The sequence below is a fragment of the Anopheles moucheti genome, chromosome 3 (assembly GCF_943734755.1).
Source record: "Anopheles moucheti chromosome 3, idAnoMoucSN_F20_07, whole genome shotgun sequence".
Lineage (NCBI taxonomy): Eukaryota > Metazoa > Arthropoda > Insecta > Diptera > Culicidae > Anopheles > Anopheles moucheti.
Genome location: NC_069141.1, coordinates 39,706,069 through 39,727,732, shown reverse-complemented (window position 1 = coordinate 39,727,732; position 21,664 = coordinate 39,706,069). Strand labels below are relative to the sequence as shown.

The 21,664-nt window shown below is 43.1% G+C and overlaps 1 protein-coding gene across 1 annotated transcript in view; it reads right to left on the bottom strand.

The window, feature by feature from the left end:
- Positions 1 to 21,356, bottom strand: part of LOC128301327 (myosin-G heavy chain-like) — a 33,704-nt gene extending 12,348 nt beyond the window's left edge. The window contains 4 exon segments of the mRNA XM_053037743.1: positions 2,415 to 2,716; positions 4,668 to 4,842; positions 5,034 to 5,431; positions 21,251 to 21,356. Coding sequence (XP_052893703.1) covers positions 2,415 to 2,716; positions 4,668 to 4,842; positions 5,034 to 5,431; positions 21,251 to 21,341 — 966 coding nt within the window. The 5' untranslated portion in view covers positions 21,342 to 21,356.
- Between the last annotated feature and the right edge of the window lie 308 nt (positions 21,357 to 21,664).

The following is a 21,664-nucleotide window of genomic DNA, read 5'->3' as shown; positions in this document are numbered from 1 at the left end:
GCGAAATCTTCTCGCATAACTTGCGCGTAGGATACAAAGACACACGCAGTCGTACTGAGGCGAAAATGCAAAACGCAAAAGTGCAAAAGCAAAAACAACATGCATAGCTTAGCGATTTTTATGATTACTTATGGTGCGGATTTACCCAACCGGATAGGGATCGAGCGGAAGAAGAAGGCCGTCGGTCAGCAGCGTGCGTCGAGCGGTTGCTGCTACCATTTAGCAAATGAAATGAATATAAAAATGGAATGCAACAAAAACAAACGCAAGAAGATCGCTGCGGCGGGACGCGAGAAAAACACGAACAACTAAGCGACGAGCAGAGACCACACCAGCGCAGTGTGTGACCGGTTCCGCGGACCAAACGGAAATGCCACGGATCGTTGGAATAGCTTCTCGCGTGACGCAGGGTGTTGATTGTTTTATTTTCATGTTTTTACTTCTTACCAACCGCACCCGTAAGCCTTTTGCGCCACGAATCTATGCAACAAGGTGGATCGAAAATTTATGGAATTGTTTCGTTCATCTAGCCTAATTGGTGTAACGTTGAAATTTTAACAACAATTTAATAGATGATGCAGGAAATATTTTCAGCGCGAACGCTTTCACGAAGCCACGGAGGCGTACTCGACGTAATTAAACGGTTTTTGGAAGAAAGATTATTTTATCTGATGCACTACCTGATGCCGAATTTAAAACCACGCGTATTTTCATTTAAATATACGTTGTAAACAATGAAATTGCCTCCGTACTCCAACCCTTCTCTTCACTATTCACTGTCCCCAATTCGATCGTCGTTTGATTCACTTTTCATTTTCCTTCGGTACGATCAAAGCGTTGTCCATCATCCATATGCGAATGTGGTGGAAAAGACTCACTTTCTTTTCCCTCTCTCTTTCTCTATCTCTATCTCATCCTAGCTCACTATCGTCAGCACAATGGATGATTGCAATTTCTTCCCTCGCACCGTCACAAACACGACGAAAATCGATCGAGCCATCAATCAAACGGGTTAGATGGCGATGGCGGCATTATTGTTCGATACTGGGGCCACAATCACGATCGTCATTGTATTGGTAAAGATTGGTGGTTCGCAACAACATTGAACCAGTCGGCGGAAGTTTGTGCAAAATTTTCTCCAACATTTTCTTTGCTTCACAACGCACCAAACTAAAGCACATGAATTTCTCTCCGGTTCTTTTTTTTCCCGGACGCTTGGTCTGCCGCGCTGGCGTGAGAAACGGAAAATGTAAACAATTTCCAGCTAAACGATCACCACAATCAAGGAAAATGTCCGAAAGTGGACAACAACATGGGCGCGAGCCACGAAATGGATAGTTGCCTTGGAAGTTGAAAAATGGAGACCTACATTTTGGGTGGACCCATTGATGCGGACCATCGGTAAAACCGTTCATTAAGGCTAATTCTTTAATCAAGACCAACCTTTTCGGTGCATGCCGGGGATGGATGGAGGAAAACGCGCAACAATGGTTGTAGCGGACGATGTGAAAAAGTGAATTTTGTGAGCTCAATTTACAATTCCACATTCATTTCTCACCACAGGCCGCATTTGCCGCGAAGCGTACAGTTTTGGAGGGTGAATTTCGCCACATTGCGCCTTTGCCGAAGGAAAAGTCAATTTTCTTTACACACACGTGCCCAGGCTGCGCAGTAGCAAATGATCGTGAAACATCCAAACGGCTGACCCTGACATGTATTCGCAAATCATTGTTTAATGTTTGATTGTTTAATTGTTTTACGCCAGCCTACATACGGTGAGCAGTGAAAGGAAAATGGAAAATAAAAGTAACCCCTAAGCACGGTCCAAACGGTGCGAGAAATACGGTGCCAACGCCTCAGTAAAAGCGGGTCAGATGATTCGGTTAAGCTCGCTACTTAGAGTAAATTTTCACTACTTGGGTTTCTTTGGGCCATAAACTTCTTCGCCTCTTTGTGCGTGTTTTAATGAATCTGGTGTTTATTTTCTGCTTTTAATTACTGTTAAACCACAGAATGATCGAGCGAAAGTGGTCCACCAAAGGTGGGATCATTATGGACGCTCAATCAGGTGGGTAGAATAACGTTTGCCATCCATACCAAGCACCTGGTGGGTTTAGTTAATGTGATTTTTAGCTCTTTTTCGAATAACTTTATCTTACAGAATCATGAAATCAAGTAAGATACCCCGTGTGGATTTGGCATCCGAATTGGATTAAACCAGTTCCCATAAAAGCAATTGACACACTTAGTCCGTGATTGATGGATTCCAGAATTTGATCAATGATTAGGAAACAATAAATACCACTAAAATAACCGTTTTACACAGCCTTTATCCCACATACCACTCACATTACATTTCGAAACGCTTGACAGTTTGATAGATTTCTAGTAGCGATATTTTCTCAGATACTCACGAAATATTTCCCATCGTTGAAGCGATTGTGCAAAGTACGCATGACGGCATCTTCGGTAAGCGGTCCAGGCAGATGTATCAGATCGTCCATCTCGTTAGTACCCGTGCCCTCCTGTCGGTCGCGGAAATGGGCCGTGGTTGGCCCACTACCAGCTAGCAGTGTCCCGGTTCCACCGCCGCTAGGTGAGACGATCGTACCAAGTCCACCGCTGCCAGTATGTCCACCCACGTTGTACTGCACCGAGTTGCCACTGAAGCCCATTGCCGTACGCCTCGGTAGCGTTCCACCGCACGGTATCGTATCTGATAATAGACAAGGAAAAATTAGTCGATCGTTCAAACAGAAATACTAGTAGTGGGAGAATACGCCCAATGCTTGGTTCGAATGTCCAAAACGACTCTGATTACAATGTTTGTTTGAAGCTCATAATTTACATCAAAATTACATCAATTCTCTGTTCGGTGTCCTACTGCGTTAAACTAATTATTTCACATTAAGCAGTTGATTAAAATCGATTCATAACTAGCAAAAGGAGCCAAACAAAATCCGTACGATCTACTCGGAGACTGAATTACTCTCTTCAAGACTAGTTCTCCGAGTCCCTCCAACCGGAGGGCTTAACGGTGTCAAGTAATGCTGCACGATTTTTCACCTTAATAGCTTACGCATATACTTATCCTGACTGGACATGATAGTCCACCAGCGTCGAGGCACCGAGAAAGAGAGAAGTTTAACCATTACCTCATGATATTGGCTACAACTTTCGCCTCCAATCTGTACAGGCTCACAGCAGGAAACCTCATAAATTTCCAAATATTCAAATGAGCCATCAACGGAATTGTTAGCATCAGTGATTATGGTTGCACAGCGACAAGTTTTGAGTATCGGTGTCGAGATTAGTCATCCGCATTTTCTCCAATCATACGAGCACTTTTTCATATCTTTGAAGCTTTATTCAACGAGGAAACAATGAAAAAAACAATTTTCCTTGCACACTCCCTCCACTATTGGACGATGCTCCTCTCATTCGGCAGGGCAAAAACTATGCAGTACTTGTTTTGGGATTGTTTGTGGTGTGCCAAAGTCTAACCTCTTCGACGTTGTTCTGATTTATGCTTCGCGAATAAAACAAATTACACGCTCTATAATTTAAACAACATGCTCACCGGCAAGTAATGTGGCATGCGCGGTATTTCTATATTATTAATACCGGCCACTTGCAAGCGTTGCAAAAACCCCAACAAAGAGCCTTGCATTCTTTCACCGTGCCGCTGGAACGAACGTGAACGAAAGTAAAATGAACTGTAATCATGACCGTTTCGATGAGGGATGTAAAACATAGGGACCCGTACACGAAGAACGAACCAGCTCCTCTCTCTCCCTCCCCTTTCCTCTCTCTCTACCTCTCTCTCTCTTTCTCTCTCACTCTCTTTAGGTACCAACATTATGCAACGATGAGTCGCGGTCACATCAGTCACTGTCATCGTTTTACTACGGCCAGGTCCCGACAAGAAGCAGAACAGACCCGTGCGATTTCTACGGACACGAACAAATTATTATGCCGCTCAGGTTGTACGGCTGATGGATGATCGCGTACGCGGCTTGCAAGTTAAATCAAGGCACAGAATGAAAACCTCAGATGTAATACGTTCAGGGTCATTCCAAGATTCGTCCATGAAGATTTCAGCTCTACGGGAACAACGCCCAGATGTTGGTTTCTGGATTTTGGACGGATAGAGATATAAGAATCGCATGGAAAACAACAAAACCTCAACATATTTTGCAGCTAATAATAATCTTTACCTATACCAAGAAATATCTCATCAAGGCTGATGAGCGATTCTCTGTGTTTTGGTGATCTACATGCTATATTCAGAAGATCTGTGCGAAAGATCATCAGAAAGATCAACTGCCTACATCCTTAATACGACTAGACCAATCATTCCAGAAGGCCATCGCACTTCTAAAGTTATTTTCTAGCATCTTTATATAATAAAATATTATCTGCATTGCATGCTACTTCTTCTAAATGGCATCATAACCTCCGGGAGTTCTCGCTGTATCAGATCTCGATTTCCCTTTACGTTATTTCCCAGGTGTTAAATAGGGCTGCGTACGGGATAATATTTCTGAAGGGATTTGGTAAAGAGGCTGTCGTGTGAGGACCTGTACCTCCACCACTAAGCTTTTGGGTCGCACCAAGCTGATTACAACACATAAAGCACCTCCTAATAATACCTCCGTTGTACTCACCTCCGTGAAGCATTGTGCCGCTGCTGACATTGTGATGTGGCAAAGGGTACGGGATTGAGGTATTTCTTGGTGAAACGATTGGCAAGACGTTGACGTTAGGTTGCGAGGCGTTCAGATTGTTGCCCGGCTGGTTCGCAGGTATGCACTGGGTTGCACTCGTCACTAGCATGTGGTTCTGTCGATAGAGACACGAAATGGGAGCATATGGGAGCATAAGTTTTATACGTGAGTTTACCCACCGCCACCCAAATAAAGCGATAAATCAATCGATCAAGATCCGATTGGCGGCTACGTTCGTTTCGTTTGCTCCACTCTCTATTCAAATGTGGTGCAGCAAGGGTTGCGGTTCCATGGTTCTTGCCTTACCTTAGCATTATTGGTAGCGCTGTTGGTGGAGTTGCTGTTGTTGTTAGTGTTGCCGGTGCTGTTGGGGCACCCGGTGGCAAGATGTGGTAGCACATTGATCCCGTTGGCTCCGACCGTGGTCGTTATGAGACCGTTGTTACTGGACGCGTTGTTCGCGTGCGTCGCCAGACCAGCCGAACCATGCGTTCCAACATGGTGGTTCGATCCGGTGTTGTTAGTATTTGGTGCCGATGTTGGTGATACTACTGTACCACCTCCAACCGGGACACTGCCACCATTGGGTCCGGTCCCCGTGGGCTGTCCGCCGGTGTGCAGTCGGTTCCTCAGCGTCACCAACTCCGAGCTGAGGCTCTTCAGTCTTTGCTGCAGGTGGACGGCTTCGTTCGATGAAGATGCATCTGAAATGGAACAAACGGTCATATGAGACTTCTGCCTGTTTAATGTCTGGAGTCATTAAGTTAAAAATGAGGTTGTTTATAAGAATTTTAAAATTTCACTTCAGGGTGTCATCAACGTCACTCATTCATGCATTATCTTCTTGTCAGGTTCTCGGCTGTCTTGACTAAGAATTATATTGGTGTTTTTTTAAATCATTTCAAATACATCAAAACCCAACCAGTAACGATCGACAAATAGTACTCCAGAAAATGTGAAAAATAACAAAAAAAGCAACGCTCATTGCGTTGGTTTATTCCAGCAAACAGAATATAAATGCCCTGCACCACTGGCTACGGTTTGTTTTCGTGTGCTTGAATTTTTCCTGGCATGCTGTATTCGCCCATTCTTGAGCCCGTCAATCGCTCACGCACATACTAAGGCATAATGACACCCTGGACAGACAGAATACCCCTTCACTGGTCCAGATACACGCAACGTATTGGAACATGCTACCCAACACAAACCTGGCCATTTCTTGCCACGCGATTTCATTCACTTCCTTGCGCGTACATGCGCGTAGATAATTGCGCCAGTACCCGAGTTTCCATCCCGGGTTCCCGGACCGGCTCGCATACATGGATCATCGTGCACGGTGAACGAAGAGAATGAGCAAAACGAGAAACAGACGAGGACTCCTTCAGATATGGCGTCAGCTGCGGTGCAACGCAGAGCAATCGATAGGATTGATCTTAATCTTATTACATCATTAAAATTCTCCAATCACACCGGCTTGGACTCACGCCGAGGGTGAGTTTAAGAAGATACGTGGCTCACCTCGATTGTTTGCCGGAATCCAGCAGAATCTTTGTGAAGTTCGGAAGGGAGGATCACGCTGGACAAAAGGGGCAGATGGGGACGGCTCAACATTCACTCCAATTTAGACATCCATCCGTCCATCGAGGCAAGCAGTTCGTGCGTACCACTTTTCACACCGGCTTGGTGATGTGGTGTGACATATTTTTAACCTTGTAAGCTTTGCGCTACCTACGACGCAACTGCATTCGTTTGACTTCTGCAGGCGACCAATTTGCGGAAATCGCCGAATCGTGATCGGCCTGGGTTGAACTGCAAACCTCCCCGCCGCGTGTCCCTCTTTTCCATGCCTAGAGTTTTCCCGTTATGATAATCACAGCCACACAGAGAGCAGCGACCGAACGCTCCTGCAGGGCGGAGACGAGCTTCCCGAAAAACCGTAACGCAACGCGGAACACCCCCCAAAGGCCATCATTTCGTAAATAAGCATTACGAAATAATTGACTTCGGATTGCTGCTTACGGGAGCGATCCGGTGCCTGGCACGGTTTGATTGCACCGTTTGCCCGGTAGGGTTTGTAACTTCTTTTATTTTTGCAACGCAGCACACGCATGGATATTCGAAACGCTTTTCAGGCGAAAGTTGCGCCAAATCTCCGATGCTTCGGATTGCGTACGTGGCCCCATTTCACACCCATAGGATCGGTCGCGGTAAAGATAACAACCGACGCACCAGTGGAAGAAATGCCCCGAAGTACCCTTGTGAGCGTGTGTGTGTGTGTGTGTTTTTTTTTCAACCCGCAGGACGTCTCGGGTTCACTTGTCTGTATGCAGTTAGTATTTCGCACTGCAATTCAAGCGTCGCGAATTTTATGCATTTCTGCTTATTTCATTAAAGCCAACGCCGCTTTGCATCGTTCGCGGGTTCGTGATAGTTTTTCATTAACGGTTTTATTATAAACATAAAGCGTAATGATATGTTTTATGCTGCCTCATTTAGCGGACATCTTTGCGAACAAACGAAGTGCCGACAATAAAGCAGGGCGGGAAGAAGGCGCACCAGCAAATACCTTTGCCACAAGGCACACGGTGAAGACGACGGTGAGGCGATCTGTATGCAGGTAATGTATGAGATTTTCCTCCCCAAAATGAGCTGTTAACGCCGTGATCGTGGATGCGAAGGTTCAAAGTACAATCGATCATTCATGGAACGCTGTAGGTGGGCAGAAGGAATGTACAAGATCGCCCATTTCATCAGACATGAACAAACAAACATTAATTCGAAAAACAAATTCCTCTGACCTATCCACAATCCTGTGATGTTCAACGTTTTATCACATTTTGTTAGTTTGTTCTTACTTTATCTGTCCCGAAAAGATATACCTTAAGCTAGTTACCACACGACGGCATAAATAAAACGCATTGCATTATGAAAATATGTCACTAAAACATTAAGAGATAAATATGAAAATAAAATTACACCTAACATGGACACAAGACAAGAACACAAGTGGATCCTTCTCATCGTGATGCTGTTGTCCACATACTCAAGATACCTTCTATGGTACCTCAATACGCAGAAGAGAAAGGAAAACTGTGTGCTATAATGACCGTTAATAAAATTTACATCTTCATCGAAGCACGTTCCACACAGCTAATGATAACCGGAGATTTCAACGTCTCGGCCAACACTCTTCTCAGCTTTTCCTGGCGGTCTTTCGACTATCCCGCAACGGAAACGTGAGGGAAACACCATGCCCATACCTTAGACTGAGGAAATAAACTGCAAAGTTGGTGCCCAGCTGTGGCCAGCTTTTGTCACGGCCACTTTCTAGCCAACCATCCAGTAACAACGCAGCATAGATGCGACAGTGAGTGCGGACATATTGTACGTAGGTCACATGCACGATGAAGGGCTCGCTTAGAAGTAGGACATCCGTCCGGTAGAAAACACGCGACGGCGGAGAAGACCCATTAGCCGCAGCAGCCAACGCCAAGTTCAACGACCAGCTCATGCCCGATATGGAAGATGGTTGGTTCCTTTGGTTGTTCAACCGGGCGAGCCATCATCGCATCATCGCACACAGCTGTTAGTGTTCCGGGCGAATCTTCGCGCCTTACTCGAAACCAACTTGAAAAGACGGCCGAGCATCAGATAGTTCGGGAGGAAGAGATTGTACTGTGAATAAACAAACAACGTAACACGAATAACCGAAAAGAAAACTTTGATGAAGGTTTTGCGTTTTTCTACTGGACGGCCATCTTGACGTTTGTTCTACGATGCGTACAGTGAGACAACGATGTGAGAAGTGATTTCAGTGAGCTGATCATCTATTCGATCTGCCAAGCATACGCATGGTGGATGTATCAACATTGCAATTACGAATCGGAAGGATTTACTATATTAAATTATTAGAGTTTTCTATTAAGTTACGCGTTACACAAAAGTACAAGAAATTTTACTCTAAATAGTGCCATTTATATACTTCTTTACAATTATCAAACTTGACTAAAACTGAACAGATTAGGCGAGTGAATGCAATGGAATTTTACGTACAAAAATGATAGCTATGTAATCTAAACATCAACTAACGACGGTCTAGGATATTATATCGAAAATAACTTAAACGCACGATTTTCGAAGAATATTTTAAACATAAAACACCTGGCTTGTCTTTAAATGCATTATGTTGTGCCGCACTTGTATTTATGTGAACATGCCGTGCTTGAGTTTAATGATCACGCCTTCTAGAAGTAACATCTGCAATCGAACTAAAAAAAACGATATCCTTTTGTTTTCCGTAATTTTTTGAATATGTTCTAGCAATATTGCCCAGAAATCTTGGATCTTATAACAAAAAGCAAACAGTGCACATAGATCGTACAACGAAGCCTTCATCATATCAATGTGAGCTGTGCGTTTATTATCAATGATTACCAAATTTAACTTAATACACTACAGCTAGAAAAGTCGAAATGAACTAACACATCTACAATGCAGCATGTTGCCTACAAAATAGCTAACATCTTAATTCTTACTCACTCCGTTAAAGCTTACGACCAGTACCAAAGTCATTGATGTGTAACTGGTGTGTACAGTAGCAGTAGCAGTAGTTATATTTAGTTGCTTATTGCACTTTGTAGTCCATTAGAAAAGGTCGTTTAGTTTGCTTTTGTTGTTGTTCCTGTTACTTTAGATACTTTCAATCTAGCGCTAAATACTGCCACCGTTAACGAAACGATTGGTTGCTTGTTTGGGTTTGCCGGTACAAACAAGCAAGCAAGTGGTACAGTTAGTACCTTTTCAAACGGAACATTTTGTTCGTTCGACCATTTGAAAAGTGCCCGGATGAAGAAAGAGCTAAATGGTACCAGATGTGCGCCTCACACCTTAATGGGGTTCACAAGTTTCGTTGACCGTATTGTAGTGCGCAATGGGAATCGTTTCAAGTAAACATTAGAATAAAATTGAATATATTAAAACATGGACCGCTTCGACAGTTTATGCGAGAGTGTCTAGAGAAATCCTGCTAGTCCCTGCTCAAGGTTCTACCGGAACCGTTAAGTTCAATTCAACCCAGGAAGGGAGAAATCTCTCTTCTCAAGTTCAAATGAGAAGTTTGTGGAACCAACGACTCTTTGCGTCGGAAAAAAGTTCTTTCATTAATGATAACCATTGGATCGCTAATAGTCCATCACAAAGCGTTGGAACATGGGTCTCACTCCATCACACCACCCGGGGAACGTGTGTCGATAATTTAAGCCTTCTCGTGGTCTAACTGGGCGACCGGCTAGGTGAACATAATCTTTCATAGATCGGAATCCAAAGAAAGTAGGCAAGCGAGTTGATGTTCCACTAGGGCTAAAGGGCTCGGATAATAATTTCTATCTGCTGTCCAAATCCAGTTACGACGCTAGACATTTTCGTTGTTTCAGCTGTTTTGCCTTCTCCTTCCTCCTTCATTGCCAGAAATATTCCTGCGTAATGCATATGCGCGCGAGGGAAATGTGTGGGCCAGTGTTTAGTTTTGCGATTCATGTTGGAAGCACCTAGAAAATATTTCAAGCAAGTTTTCCCCTCATTTTCGGGACATCGGTCAATGCCTATGTCTAGTGAATGAAAGAGGCAAAGAAAACTTGAGCTTCAGTGTTGATCATCGCACTACACACAGGTTTTTCCTACAGGTCTCCCTCTACCTCCACTGGTCCTATCTCTTTGGAGCGGGTTTTTTATTACCACTGGACACCAACGTGTTGCATCGTTGGACGATACGATCCTCTTGTACTCAGGTGGCGTTTCACCGCAGTTTCCAACCTATCCCATCTGGTCGATCCAGTCAAAAAGATTAAGCAAACCGCTAGCCCGACAAGCGTCGTTCTCCCGAAAAAGGAACATGCGAACGGGTTCTTTCGGCGTACGGTTCCGAAGAATTCGCCGCAGATGATCGGGACCCCTTGTGGATAAGGTTAATTGGGATAAAGTGAGAGCCTGCGTCGGTTTCACCCTGACAGCACTGGATAGAATACGATGATGGCAGACGCACACGACACAGACAAGTGGATCGTACGTCAACGGCAACTGTAGAAGCCGATGATCGAACTCACCAACATGCCCGGCGGGGCTACGCCTTTTTCTGTGCACGTGTTATCTACCTTTGCACGCAAGTTATGTACGCTTTCTTTCGCTCGCTGCTAGCGTGTGATTCGCCCATCGGTTAATCCACTGTGTTTGGTGCGCAAAATTCGTCACAAAGCTTTTCTGCCCCGTGTCTGCGGGCTATGGATGACCTGCTTGTTCGAGGATAACGGACCGTTAAATTGGACGTCGACATGCCAAAGGGGGAAAAATGTGTCAACACGGACTGAACGCTTCGTTCAGTGTGTGATCGTTGTGCCATGAAAATAACCGGTACAAAAATATCATGCGACGCCTTTGAAGCATTCCTCCGGGATGTTTAGTCCATGAAAAATTATATCAATCCATCGAATCCGGTCAGTAAAATATCGAAAAGATCCAAAAACTGACAACGCCTATTGTGTTGCTCGATCGATTGCTCAGGATCTTCCCCTTACGGATATCTAATCGAATTCGTTCCGACATCCAATTAACAAATGTACGGTTCGTTACACTCAGCGATTCGATTCAAAATTTCACGTCCGCTTCTGCACGGTCCAGTTTCGATCGATAGCAACGTATTATCTACGCATCAGATATTGAAATTATTATACACACCCATCGTGAACGACCGATCGTGAATACGATGGCGCAACAGAACCGTCAAGAACCCTCTATGTACAAGCAGCAGAAATAAAAACAAAAAAAAACAATAATGCGTCTCAGAGAAAATGGCAAACTCTGGCAATCGAAACCGCCCAATCATCGATCGATTCCGGTGATGCATCAACAAGCGAAACCAGCGCGGCAACAGGAGAGCAAATTAACGATTTCGGCACCTGCCGAAATTGGATGCCTCCGTCACCATCGAAACCTTTGCTTGCTCGTACAACAGATTCCACCGAGTAGCAGAAGAAGTAGCGATCAACTGAACGATGGTACTCGCGCGAACGACAACAAGGAAATAACATCAACCGTCAAGAAGAGCAGGCGATCTCAGTGTTTGTCCCAGTGTCATCAATTAATCACCCATCTACGGAACAGCGCGATTCTGGCGCAATAAATTGGCGCGTGAAATAACGTACCACTGGGGCACAGTGCGAGAGTTTCGGCAGGGAATGTTGGTCCGTTTCGCGACGCAAACTGACGGCCCGATGGTGAACGGTATTATTTTTGGTAAAACCAACGTCTGTGAAGTTTAGTGTCGGGGCAGAAATTGCTGATAATTTCTTGATTTTAGATGATTTTTTTCCTGTGCCTTACAGTAAATTGTGCGTTTCTCCGTACAATTTATTCTATCTTGTATCTATGTTTACAAAATAATTGAAATATCTCTATAAGTTATTTCAAAAGGAATTTTACACTGTCATGTAGAAGAATTTGTCTATGGTTAATTGTTTATGTATTTCAACCATGAAATATCGTAGAAATGTTAACAAAACGACGCTTAAAACGAAACCGGATAGTTGTTCACCATTTAACGTTCTACAGTGAGTAACTATTGAATTAGTGTTATGGCCGTTGGAATCCTCTATCAATTGATTATTTAACAATCTGCTACACACTCTTTGTTTGAACCTCACAATCACCGATGACGTTTATTTCCCGGTTTATCTCGAACTACTGTTCTATCGAAAAAACCCATACCGCAGTAAAAGAACATAGTTTCGACCAGTGAAAGAGTGAAACGATTTTAAATTGTGTTGCAGTTGCGATTCATTTTAAGATAAGTACTCATTTTCGTTTCTTTTCGAATCTTTCATGCGCGGTAATGCCCATAAGACACCCTCGGAATACCCTGCCAAAGGTTCGGGAAAATGAATGAAATATGCGATACAATTAATTCAATGGATCGATACAAAATTTATGCTAATAACAGCATATCTGCATACTCAGCTGTCCATGTTTGAAGGCGCTTTCGGATGCGCGCGCAACACCCAGTGTGTTTAAGCGGCTCGAATAAGTCCTTTTGGGAAGAAAGTTTTCTTCAGCTGTCACCAATATTCCAAACAAGCTGGCCGCGCGATGACCGCAGCAAGGTAAGCTTCTTCATGCTATCTTTCGCGTCGTCTTTCGGCACAGAGTGACAGAGGTGGAGATCGAAACAAAATAAACGACCCGATCAAAACATTTGACCGGTTCTCGCCGTGTTCCCGAACCTGGTACGCTACTTCCCAGCAATGTCCACAAAGTGTAAGGAGTATAACTGGTTTTTGTTCGCTATGTTCGGTGGAAGTTTCAGGCATATCGTCAGGCCATCAAACGAGGCCCAGATTTTATCTTGACAATAAGAGACAAGTTCGTAAAAACCAAAAACATTTAATACCTTCAGCAGCAGAAATTAAAACAAAATACCTGAGATGCTCATTACTAACTCTACTTATATTCTGCTACAATACATTCAAGTACATTTGCTACAATTGTAAATAAAATATCATCTGGAATCCGTACTCGAAGGTGATTAAGCCCAATCGAATATACCATCAAAAAAATTAATCCAACACATTTACTTCAGATAATTTTGACAAAGTTGCAACTCAAACAGTTGATGGCTGTCCTGAACAACGTTGCTGTCAATAATTCCTTATAGCTCTCCAGCAAACAAACCTTTCTCTGTGCGATGGAATCTCGGAACGTTCATTTGTTTTGCACCCCACGAAAATTCTTTCGTTGATTTGTTTTTCCCCTTTCTTTGATCACATTCGATTCGATCCTTATCTCATCATCAACATTTGGCTAGCCGAATTGATGGAGCTTGTGGATCATCTAATGATGGAATGAAATTCGAAACCTAGGTTGTTCCTTTTTAGTGAGTTTCCGTTAAGAAGATAATCCTTATTATACCCGTTCTTTATTCGAATAATTTTGTACCATCTGTGGCGCACCAATCACACCTATCGACCTTTCGATCAACAGTTAGAATTGATATGCAGAGTTTATTGAAACCATCAAGAAAGAAGTTCACTATTTGCAAACAGCGAATGTCGCATGTGTTAAACATCGTAAAATCACCAATGTTTTATACTTTGATTCCACTACTAACGTTATAATTTGAATTAAATCATTTTCTACTGTGTCTGGTAAAAAAAAGAGTTCGTCGTCCGAATTTTATAGCCACGCGTTTAAGTCTTTCGTTAATGCATGAAACTCTGTTATTTATTCTTCCTGGACTTTCTACCCAACTTTTGCACGCATTTACTGTCATTCGGCTGTCAACAACAAATGATCCATTTTTTGGTGAAACTGAGTCGCCTGTGTGGCTTTTCCGTAGCATTTAATTATCCTTTAATCAACGATCAACAACTGCCGAAGAATTAATGCTTTGCATTCCGCATTACGCGGCGCGTATTCTCCCATGTGTGATGATGTGCTTCAGTGAGACAACACGCAAGCAAACATAAGCTCGTGTGCGGTTCAGCTTCACTGGCTGGTACTAATCGAGTTTCTCGTGTCATCCGCCCCGGCAATTGCTGCCGTCGCTGACAGGTGATGGAAGATTTCCTGGATACCGTGGTCTTTCCTGCTCTTATCTTGCCGTTTTAAAGTTCCAGCTTGATAATCGCTTTTCTGCTCATTCGCTTCCCTACCTTTTCCAGACCATTATGTACACATTATCATTCTTGGCTAATTAATTTTCAAAGCTTGTAAATGCTTGCTGCGGGAATTCAATACACACGTGTCGTGTGTCTATGTGAATATTTCAACAATTATACGGTTTACATACGTGATTAAAATATGTTAAATTTTAATGTTGTGTTATTGTGTTACTCTATTTAAATCTGGTGTTTTGCAGATATTAATTTCACTCATCCAAGCACACTAAGTAGCACAACTTAAAACTAATTGAGACATTCCAACAATTTAACTACAAAGTACTGCGCGATGGATCAAATTGCAGTAGCTCTATGGGTTGACATTGATGGATGGAACACCGGATGTGTCCACTCACGAACTGAACGCATCAAATATGTAAATAGGGTTACTAAACTTATAATTAGTTACTACTTGTTTAATCCTGAAATGCAACTTTTGCATACTGGTAGCTTCATTTCTTATAGTAACACTTAAAACATCAACTTATGAAAGCTTAAAACTTTCTTCTGGGGAAATAAAATGCTCCGAAGGAAATCATGACATTATTTTTTTCTGAAATGTGTATTCTATCTTTACACAATGCTATAGTTTACCGTAAAGGAAATCCACTAAAAGCTGTAATTAAAATTCTTCTACCCACCCATTCAAAGATCTGAATCAAACAAAACCCTTTGAAGATGACGTGGATAAAATCCTACCCGGTTGATAGCGGTTTGCCTCATTCGAACGAAACTTTTCCGCTGGAGAACCATGGACATCGATGTGTTTTTTTTTATGTGTCCGTCATTCGGGGAGAGTTTTACGATGATTACATGTTTGGCTCCTGCACCTTGGAATAGAAAACTCGTTCATCGTCAAATGGCCGGGCCTGCTCGATGCAGGCGAAAAGAAAGGCTTGGTTTCTTCCGTACCACTGTGTCGTCGCGATCGGTGGGCTTTAGTATTTTATGTTTTACTACCATCAGCGTGGACGCTCAATGTGCCACATTTCCCTGCACGATCTTGCGATGGCGCTCTCAAACGTTCACACTTCAGTAACTACGGACGTGTTCGTAGCGTGAAAAAATACACTACCAAGCGTACTCATCTCATAAATTCATAAATTGGCTATGAGGCAATAAGAACGTATTCCGTCCTGCCTTCATACAATGACTCTCGCTCACACGCTGGACCGAATGGTTTGGTTACACGTTTCGTTTCTGTTGTTTTGCACTCAGCTACCAACCAGTCAGCTCCACAACTCCGCAAAACCGCACAGGGAGAAGGCAAACTTCCCAATTTAAACCATTTCAATCCGACCTCGTTCGTTCGGTTCAAAACCACCCCAAGCAGTGAATCGAACCATTTGAAGATCGCAATGGCCGACCACCACATTCGTTGTTGGGTCAACCAGTCCCGTCCCTTTTCGCCGCTCGATACAGGCGTTGCTTTTCCATAAGGAAATTTGCAATAAAAATAAATTTTTGTTTCTTTGCCCGCGTATTGGATATGTTTACGAGCCCAGCCAACGGGCGAATGTTATGTCCGCACAGGGACAGTTTCTGCAGTCGTTTGGTTGCATTTTATGGAATTTTTTGCTTGTGGCCAGTTCCATTTATATTGCAGCTCCATAATGTGGTAAGCTGCGAGTAAAACAGAACTTATGATACGATACCCAAGAGAAAATGGAATGTGTTTGTTTATATTCATTCATTCGTTTTATTCACTTTTTCGCAATGCAATAGTAATAAATAAATTATGTAATTGTACACAATACATAATGGTACACTGCACAACATACAATTGCGTAGTGAATATGTACCACACAAAAACTACAATTGTACTCGTTTAAACATAAACGTAAACGTTTGAAAAAACGTTTTGGTCCAAAGCTACTTCAAAGTACTTCGAAAAAGAAGAGCACTAAACACCGCCAGTTTATCCATTCCAGAGCAGCCACCACCGAATAAGATCGCTCATGAAATGGGAAATCGTGACAAACTTTTTTTTTGCTGTGATTCGCAAGCGAAAAGCTACCTTCATTTAAAAGTGGCCTCATAACATCCAGTGGCCCAGCAGCCGTACATTGAATAGTGCTGGCTGAAAGTTGAAAAAACCCTTTCTAAATAGGGCTCATAGCGCTATTGAGCTGCTCATAGCTCCACGCTACGGAGCAACAGGCGGGAGTTGACTGTGCAGTAAGAGGATTTTGTACGTTGTCAGACCGTGCAAAGCTATCTGTGACTCTGGACTATGTCGAATGAAAGGCAGAAAGGGTCAAACGACGATGCTGGCATACGGTTTTCAGGTTTCGGGCTAACAATCGCTGACGGTCGCAGAGGGAGTCCACGAGAACGTGGTAGGTCTCGTTTGCACAAGATGAACACCATTTGCTGGAAGCCATACTCATTATATTTGTTCCCAGTTCGACGAAGTGGGTTGGTGTTCAGCTCGGTACAACGTTTTACTCTACCAGTAAACAACAGTGGGCTTCCAGAGTAAATCGAAAGCAATTGGCAATTGTTTAATCGTGTTCGAAGGATCTTTTGGATATCTTTTTTACAATTTACCAATTGAACTTAATACTGGTAATAGAAAGGAACATATATAAAAGTTAAATATCTGCACATTGTAGGAATCTAATTTTAAATTTTCAACCATTGTCCGTTTTCTATTGCTTTTCGAACTGCTCGTAACAATAAACGAGCCGCACACAAAAAGCGTTCTTCGTTTGCTGAAATGGTTAATAAAATGAACTTCTTTTCATTATGTTCCCAATACAACAATAAGCTCCCTGCTCCCGCTGAACAATAAGCTCCCAAACGAGTGGCAGGATTTAATTATAAAAATGAAATTTGATACGCCTCAACGTTCCTTGCGGGATCGGACAAAATTGGAAAAGACGAAATCAGACCCACCACCGTACCGCAAGCTAACATAAATTATGTATGAATATAATTTGTGCTGTGTGTGAATTCTGTTTTATTCACCTTCAATATCTTCGCCACCGCGTCCACCGATCGGTTTGGCATTTCAAGTAGGGAGGGAGAACGTCTCCCCTCAACACCCTCAACCCCCTATCAACGGGTTGTTTTGTGCTTGTTCGTCTTCACGCGGGAACCCACAGAAACAAAACATTCGTCGGAATGCAAAAGATGAGATAGCAGACCTCGTATGTTTTGCAATAAAACCAAATTCGCAACTCGTTCTTTAGCTCGTTTCACTCTCAGGTAAACAAAACAAACCCCAAACCAGACGGGGCGAAACAGTGACTGTGGGGTTTGTTCGAAGGAATGACAGGAATGGTTGACCGAACGGGAACGAATACTAACAGCCTAAAGTGTATCTGCATTGCTTCAAACCGCGGTTGCTGGCGTTGCAACACAATAGATGTCGTGCACTTGTGGACGACGGAGACAGTGAAGTGTGCAACAAAAAAATGCAACACAAGCGCCCGAATGAACGCCAAAGCCAACAGGCAATCGTACACAAAAATGGCCACTACAAATCATTGCATAAACATTGCACTGCAGCTGAAGAAAATTGTATCCGTTTGCATCCGACATGTTTGCGCGCCCGACACAGCACCACGATCAACCCCGATGTAGCCGGTCTTTTGGGCCCAGAACGAACACTGCGCAGGTCGTTTTTCATCCGTTTGTCGGTGCAGAGGAACGACAAACACTTGCGCTTGGCATATTTCTTGGAAAACGAACCGAAGGACACACAAGCAGACCCGAGAGACGCATCGATTGCGCGCCAAATGGCAGTCATCAGGGCGTCCTCGATCGACTGCAGCTAAGAGGCAATGCATAGGCCTATAAATTCTGTTCCGCTCCGAGACGAAGGCACACGGCAGGAAGAAATCGCACCGAGGGAAATCAAGTTCCGAACATGAAATCGGAACATCCACCACGATGTCTGCGTACACACCATCTACTTGCATCCTGTTTACCGTCTGCGTCATTGCTGTGGTGGTTCGTCGCTTATGCCGCCGTTTAGCTCGTTTGCTCGTTTCCCTTGCATGCTGTGTCACGCGAGACGGTAATGAAGCCGCTTGTGAGGTGTAGGCTTTTCGTACGAGTTATATGCACAACGCACTGGGGAAGTTTATTTTCATCGCAAAATATTTGGAAATTCATTAGCAAAACTCGTTGGTGTGAGTTTTGTTAGAAATTTTCTTTATTTATTTTTCAATTCATTTCCAAAGCGCTATTGCTTAGGAGCTCATTATTAATATTAAAGTCCAAAAGCTATGGGCGAAAATTTTATTTACCTTATTACTAATATCATTCCACGTTATCACAAAAGCTAAATACGATTTTAATAAAAAATCGTCGTTTGCACCGCTTGTTTTAGTCATCTATCGGCATCTTTTTCGTCCATTATTTTGCTGGTAATCGCTATGATTGTGTTACAATGTATAAGATTTAATATATTCCACTTCAATTTTTTTAAATCCTGAAGAAATCCACTAACCCATCGCTTTTACTTTTAACCCTTTTTTTATTTAACTTTTCAACGTTCATTGTAATAATCAACTCAAATATCTTGGTAAATAATCGTGCCGCAACGATGATGATCCTGCAGACGCTAAACCCAACCAAAGGCAAAAAGTAACATCGAAAGCAAAATGACGCACCAAAGAGTAGTGCAAAATAAAAACAACCCCAGCCCCGGTGCGGCCATTTTCGAATCTCGATCCACGATTCACGAGCCGAGTACCAACCTTTCTTAAGAACGGCAGAAAACCTTCACTCGCTCTTAAAGCGCCCGGCGTCGTCTGCCTTCCACCAGACGAAGACAGCACATTGCGGTGTGAGCATCAGGAGAACGAATGAATGGTTCAAGGTTCCTTCATCCCGGTTTGCAATCGCGCAACGTTAAATAACAGCAGTATCGGAACAGCGCAAGCACCGAAAACGAACGCAAAATACATAAGTTATAATTTTCGGAAAACGATGTTTCCCTTTTTATTTCGTGCAGTCGCTCTATCCCGCGCAGAATTTGGGGACTTCCATGCGTTCCGAGACAAATAAAATGCATTCTTTTCAAGCTCGCGAACTCTACCTACTTGTTCCGATGCATCGTCATGATACTCTCCCGGTGACGCCAGACGCACCAAATATAGTGAAATACAAACTCCACACAAAATAGTGACGTTGAAGAAAGATCGTTTGATAAACGCAAAAGGCCCTGGACAAAAGGCAACGAACGAACGAGGCAATAATTAGATATCCATCATGAACGCGGCAAAACCAAGAGGGGCATTTGCTTCCATTTCCAAGACGATAGCATTCAAACGGATATTTGAATGCAACACCCAGCCCAATGCATTCCACCTTTTGAACGACGCGAAAGAATTAATGTTTAGCTGCAGGTATATGGCTGATAAATGCATTTTCCAATCAAGCGCGAAAGTTGGTTTGCATAACGTTTTGCGAACAAATTGATGCCTTCTCATCTTGGTTCCGATTGATGATAGACGGATGCACGAACCAAAGCGCTTACGGCATCCTTTGTGTGCTGTGTACGTCCAAGCCCAGTACTGTAGGCTACAACTGAAATCGTTCCGGACGGACCGGGTCGCGTGATAGGTTAAATCAGTGATTGCATTCATTAATCGACAGCAATAGCTTGCAGTGAGTGTAGACCGTGAAGTGCATGTGCATTTAGTGCAATTCTTTACGATCACGGGCTTGCGGTATACATATTCATAACAAAACTACCATCTTCGTTTCCTCTCAATAGTTCATATCATAATAAATTAATTTATCAGTTTGAATACAACCTTGAGGTTAATTGAATATTTCAAAGAATCTTTCAAAACTGTAAAGCAAAACTAATCATGTTTATTTTAGATGCATGTTTCTGCGCATGAAATTGAGCTAAAATACGAAGCGAAAATACGAACCACGAAGATAATTGTTTCATCAGAGTACATCAGATAACCCAATAAAAAATAAATACCTTTACAAAAGCAGCTGCTACATCCAACCTCTGGCCAGCGATAGAAAAACTTAGCATAGAAGACGATTTATTGTCGCTATAAAACCTGGCTCCCAGTTGAATTGAAAGCAATTAGATGTACCCTTTTCGAGGTTTTATTATCTGATTTTCTCCCTAAGATCGTAGTTGACAATATCTTAGTCACGAGTTACGTTCATTTTTCGGGTTAACGCAAAACGCTAGGACGGTGTGTTTCATTAATTGACTGCTGGCTTGTAGTACACTCCATTGCAAGTCGCTTGAGACGACCGTTGCCCATTCTCCGTTGTTTTTTTTTTTTTGGAGACCCAGCAACAGGGTACAGCGTAGGAATCATTTTCATGAGTAACGATATAAATAGCATAATTTCGTTTCAAAACTAATGACGTGCGTCATTAGGCTGGACAGATCGCTGACCGGCGGCAGTATCGCTGTTGCGATGCTCTCCTACCCAAGCAGCTTTTTGAGCCGCAACCAACGAGCGGTTAGGAGCGAAACCAATTTTGTGGCCGCAATAACCAAGAACGCTGTCGTGCGCAGCACAACAAAAAAGTTCCAGCTTTTGAAGTGTTGTTGGAACCAGATGCATATGTGCAGTGTAAAAATACACTGGATGGCGTTGTGTATTCTAATTAGAGTGTATGGCTTTTGTTTTCGCTCAATGGTCAAAGGTAGGGACCTTTTTTATGCGTACCTTTGTACTGCCTCACCTGCCCGACATGAAATTCCAGCGTATAGCTAATAACATGTGTTTTGTTGTGCTTTTATATTTTAAGTTCAACTTTTTCATCCAACTTTAAATCAACTTATTTTTTACTTCATTCAAATAGCCATCCATCAGCACATCTTACCTTGCAGCTTTTTCTCCGTTTCCCAAAACTTTTGCAACTCGGTAAAGTACTTGTCCAGGATGAATACCTTCGACAGGCCCAGGGTGGCCATCTTGCTCGGGGATGCACTATGCCGATGCTCACTCACACACTCCGTGACAGCAACCAACACCATGCGGGTGGGTAGGACCGACCACGATATACGATCATTCGCAAAGCTGTTGCACGCGCGTTATCACTCGTTTATCCTTCTCTTGACAAGACGCAAGATAAATTATACCTTTTGCGGTTGACCTCCAAATAATATCTACAGCGGACTTTTGCACAACGACTGTTTTTCTTTTTTGCTGCTCCAATCCTCTTCATTGATTGTTTACTTTTTCCATCATAAACGGGTGCCTTTTTTGCGGCAACTCTGGCGCTAAGATAGACAAT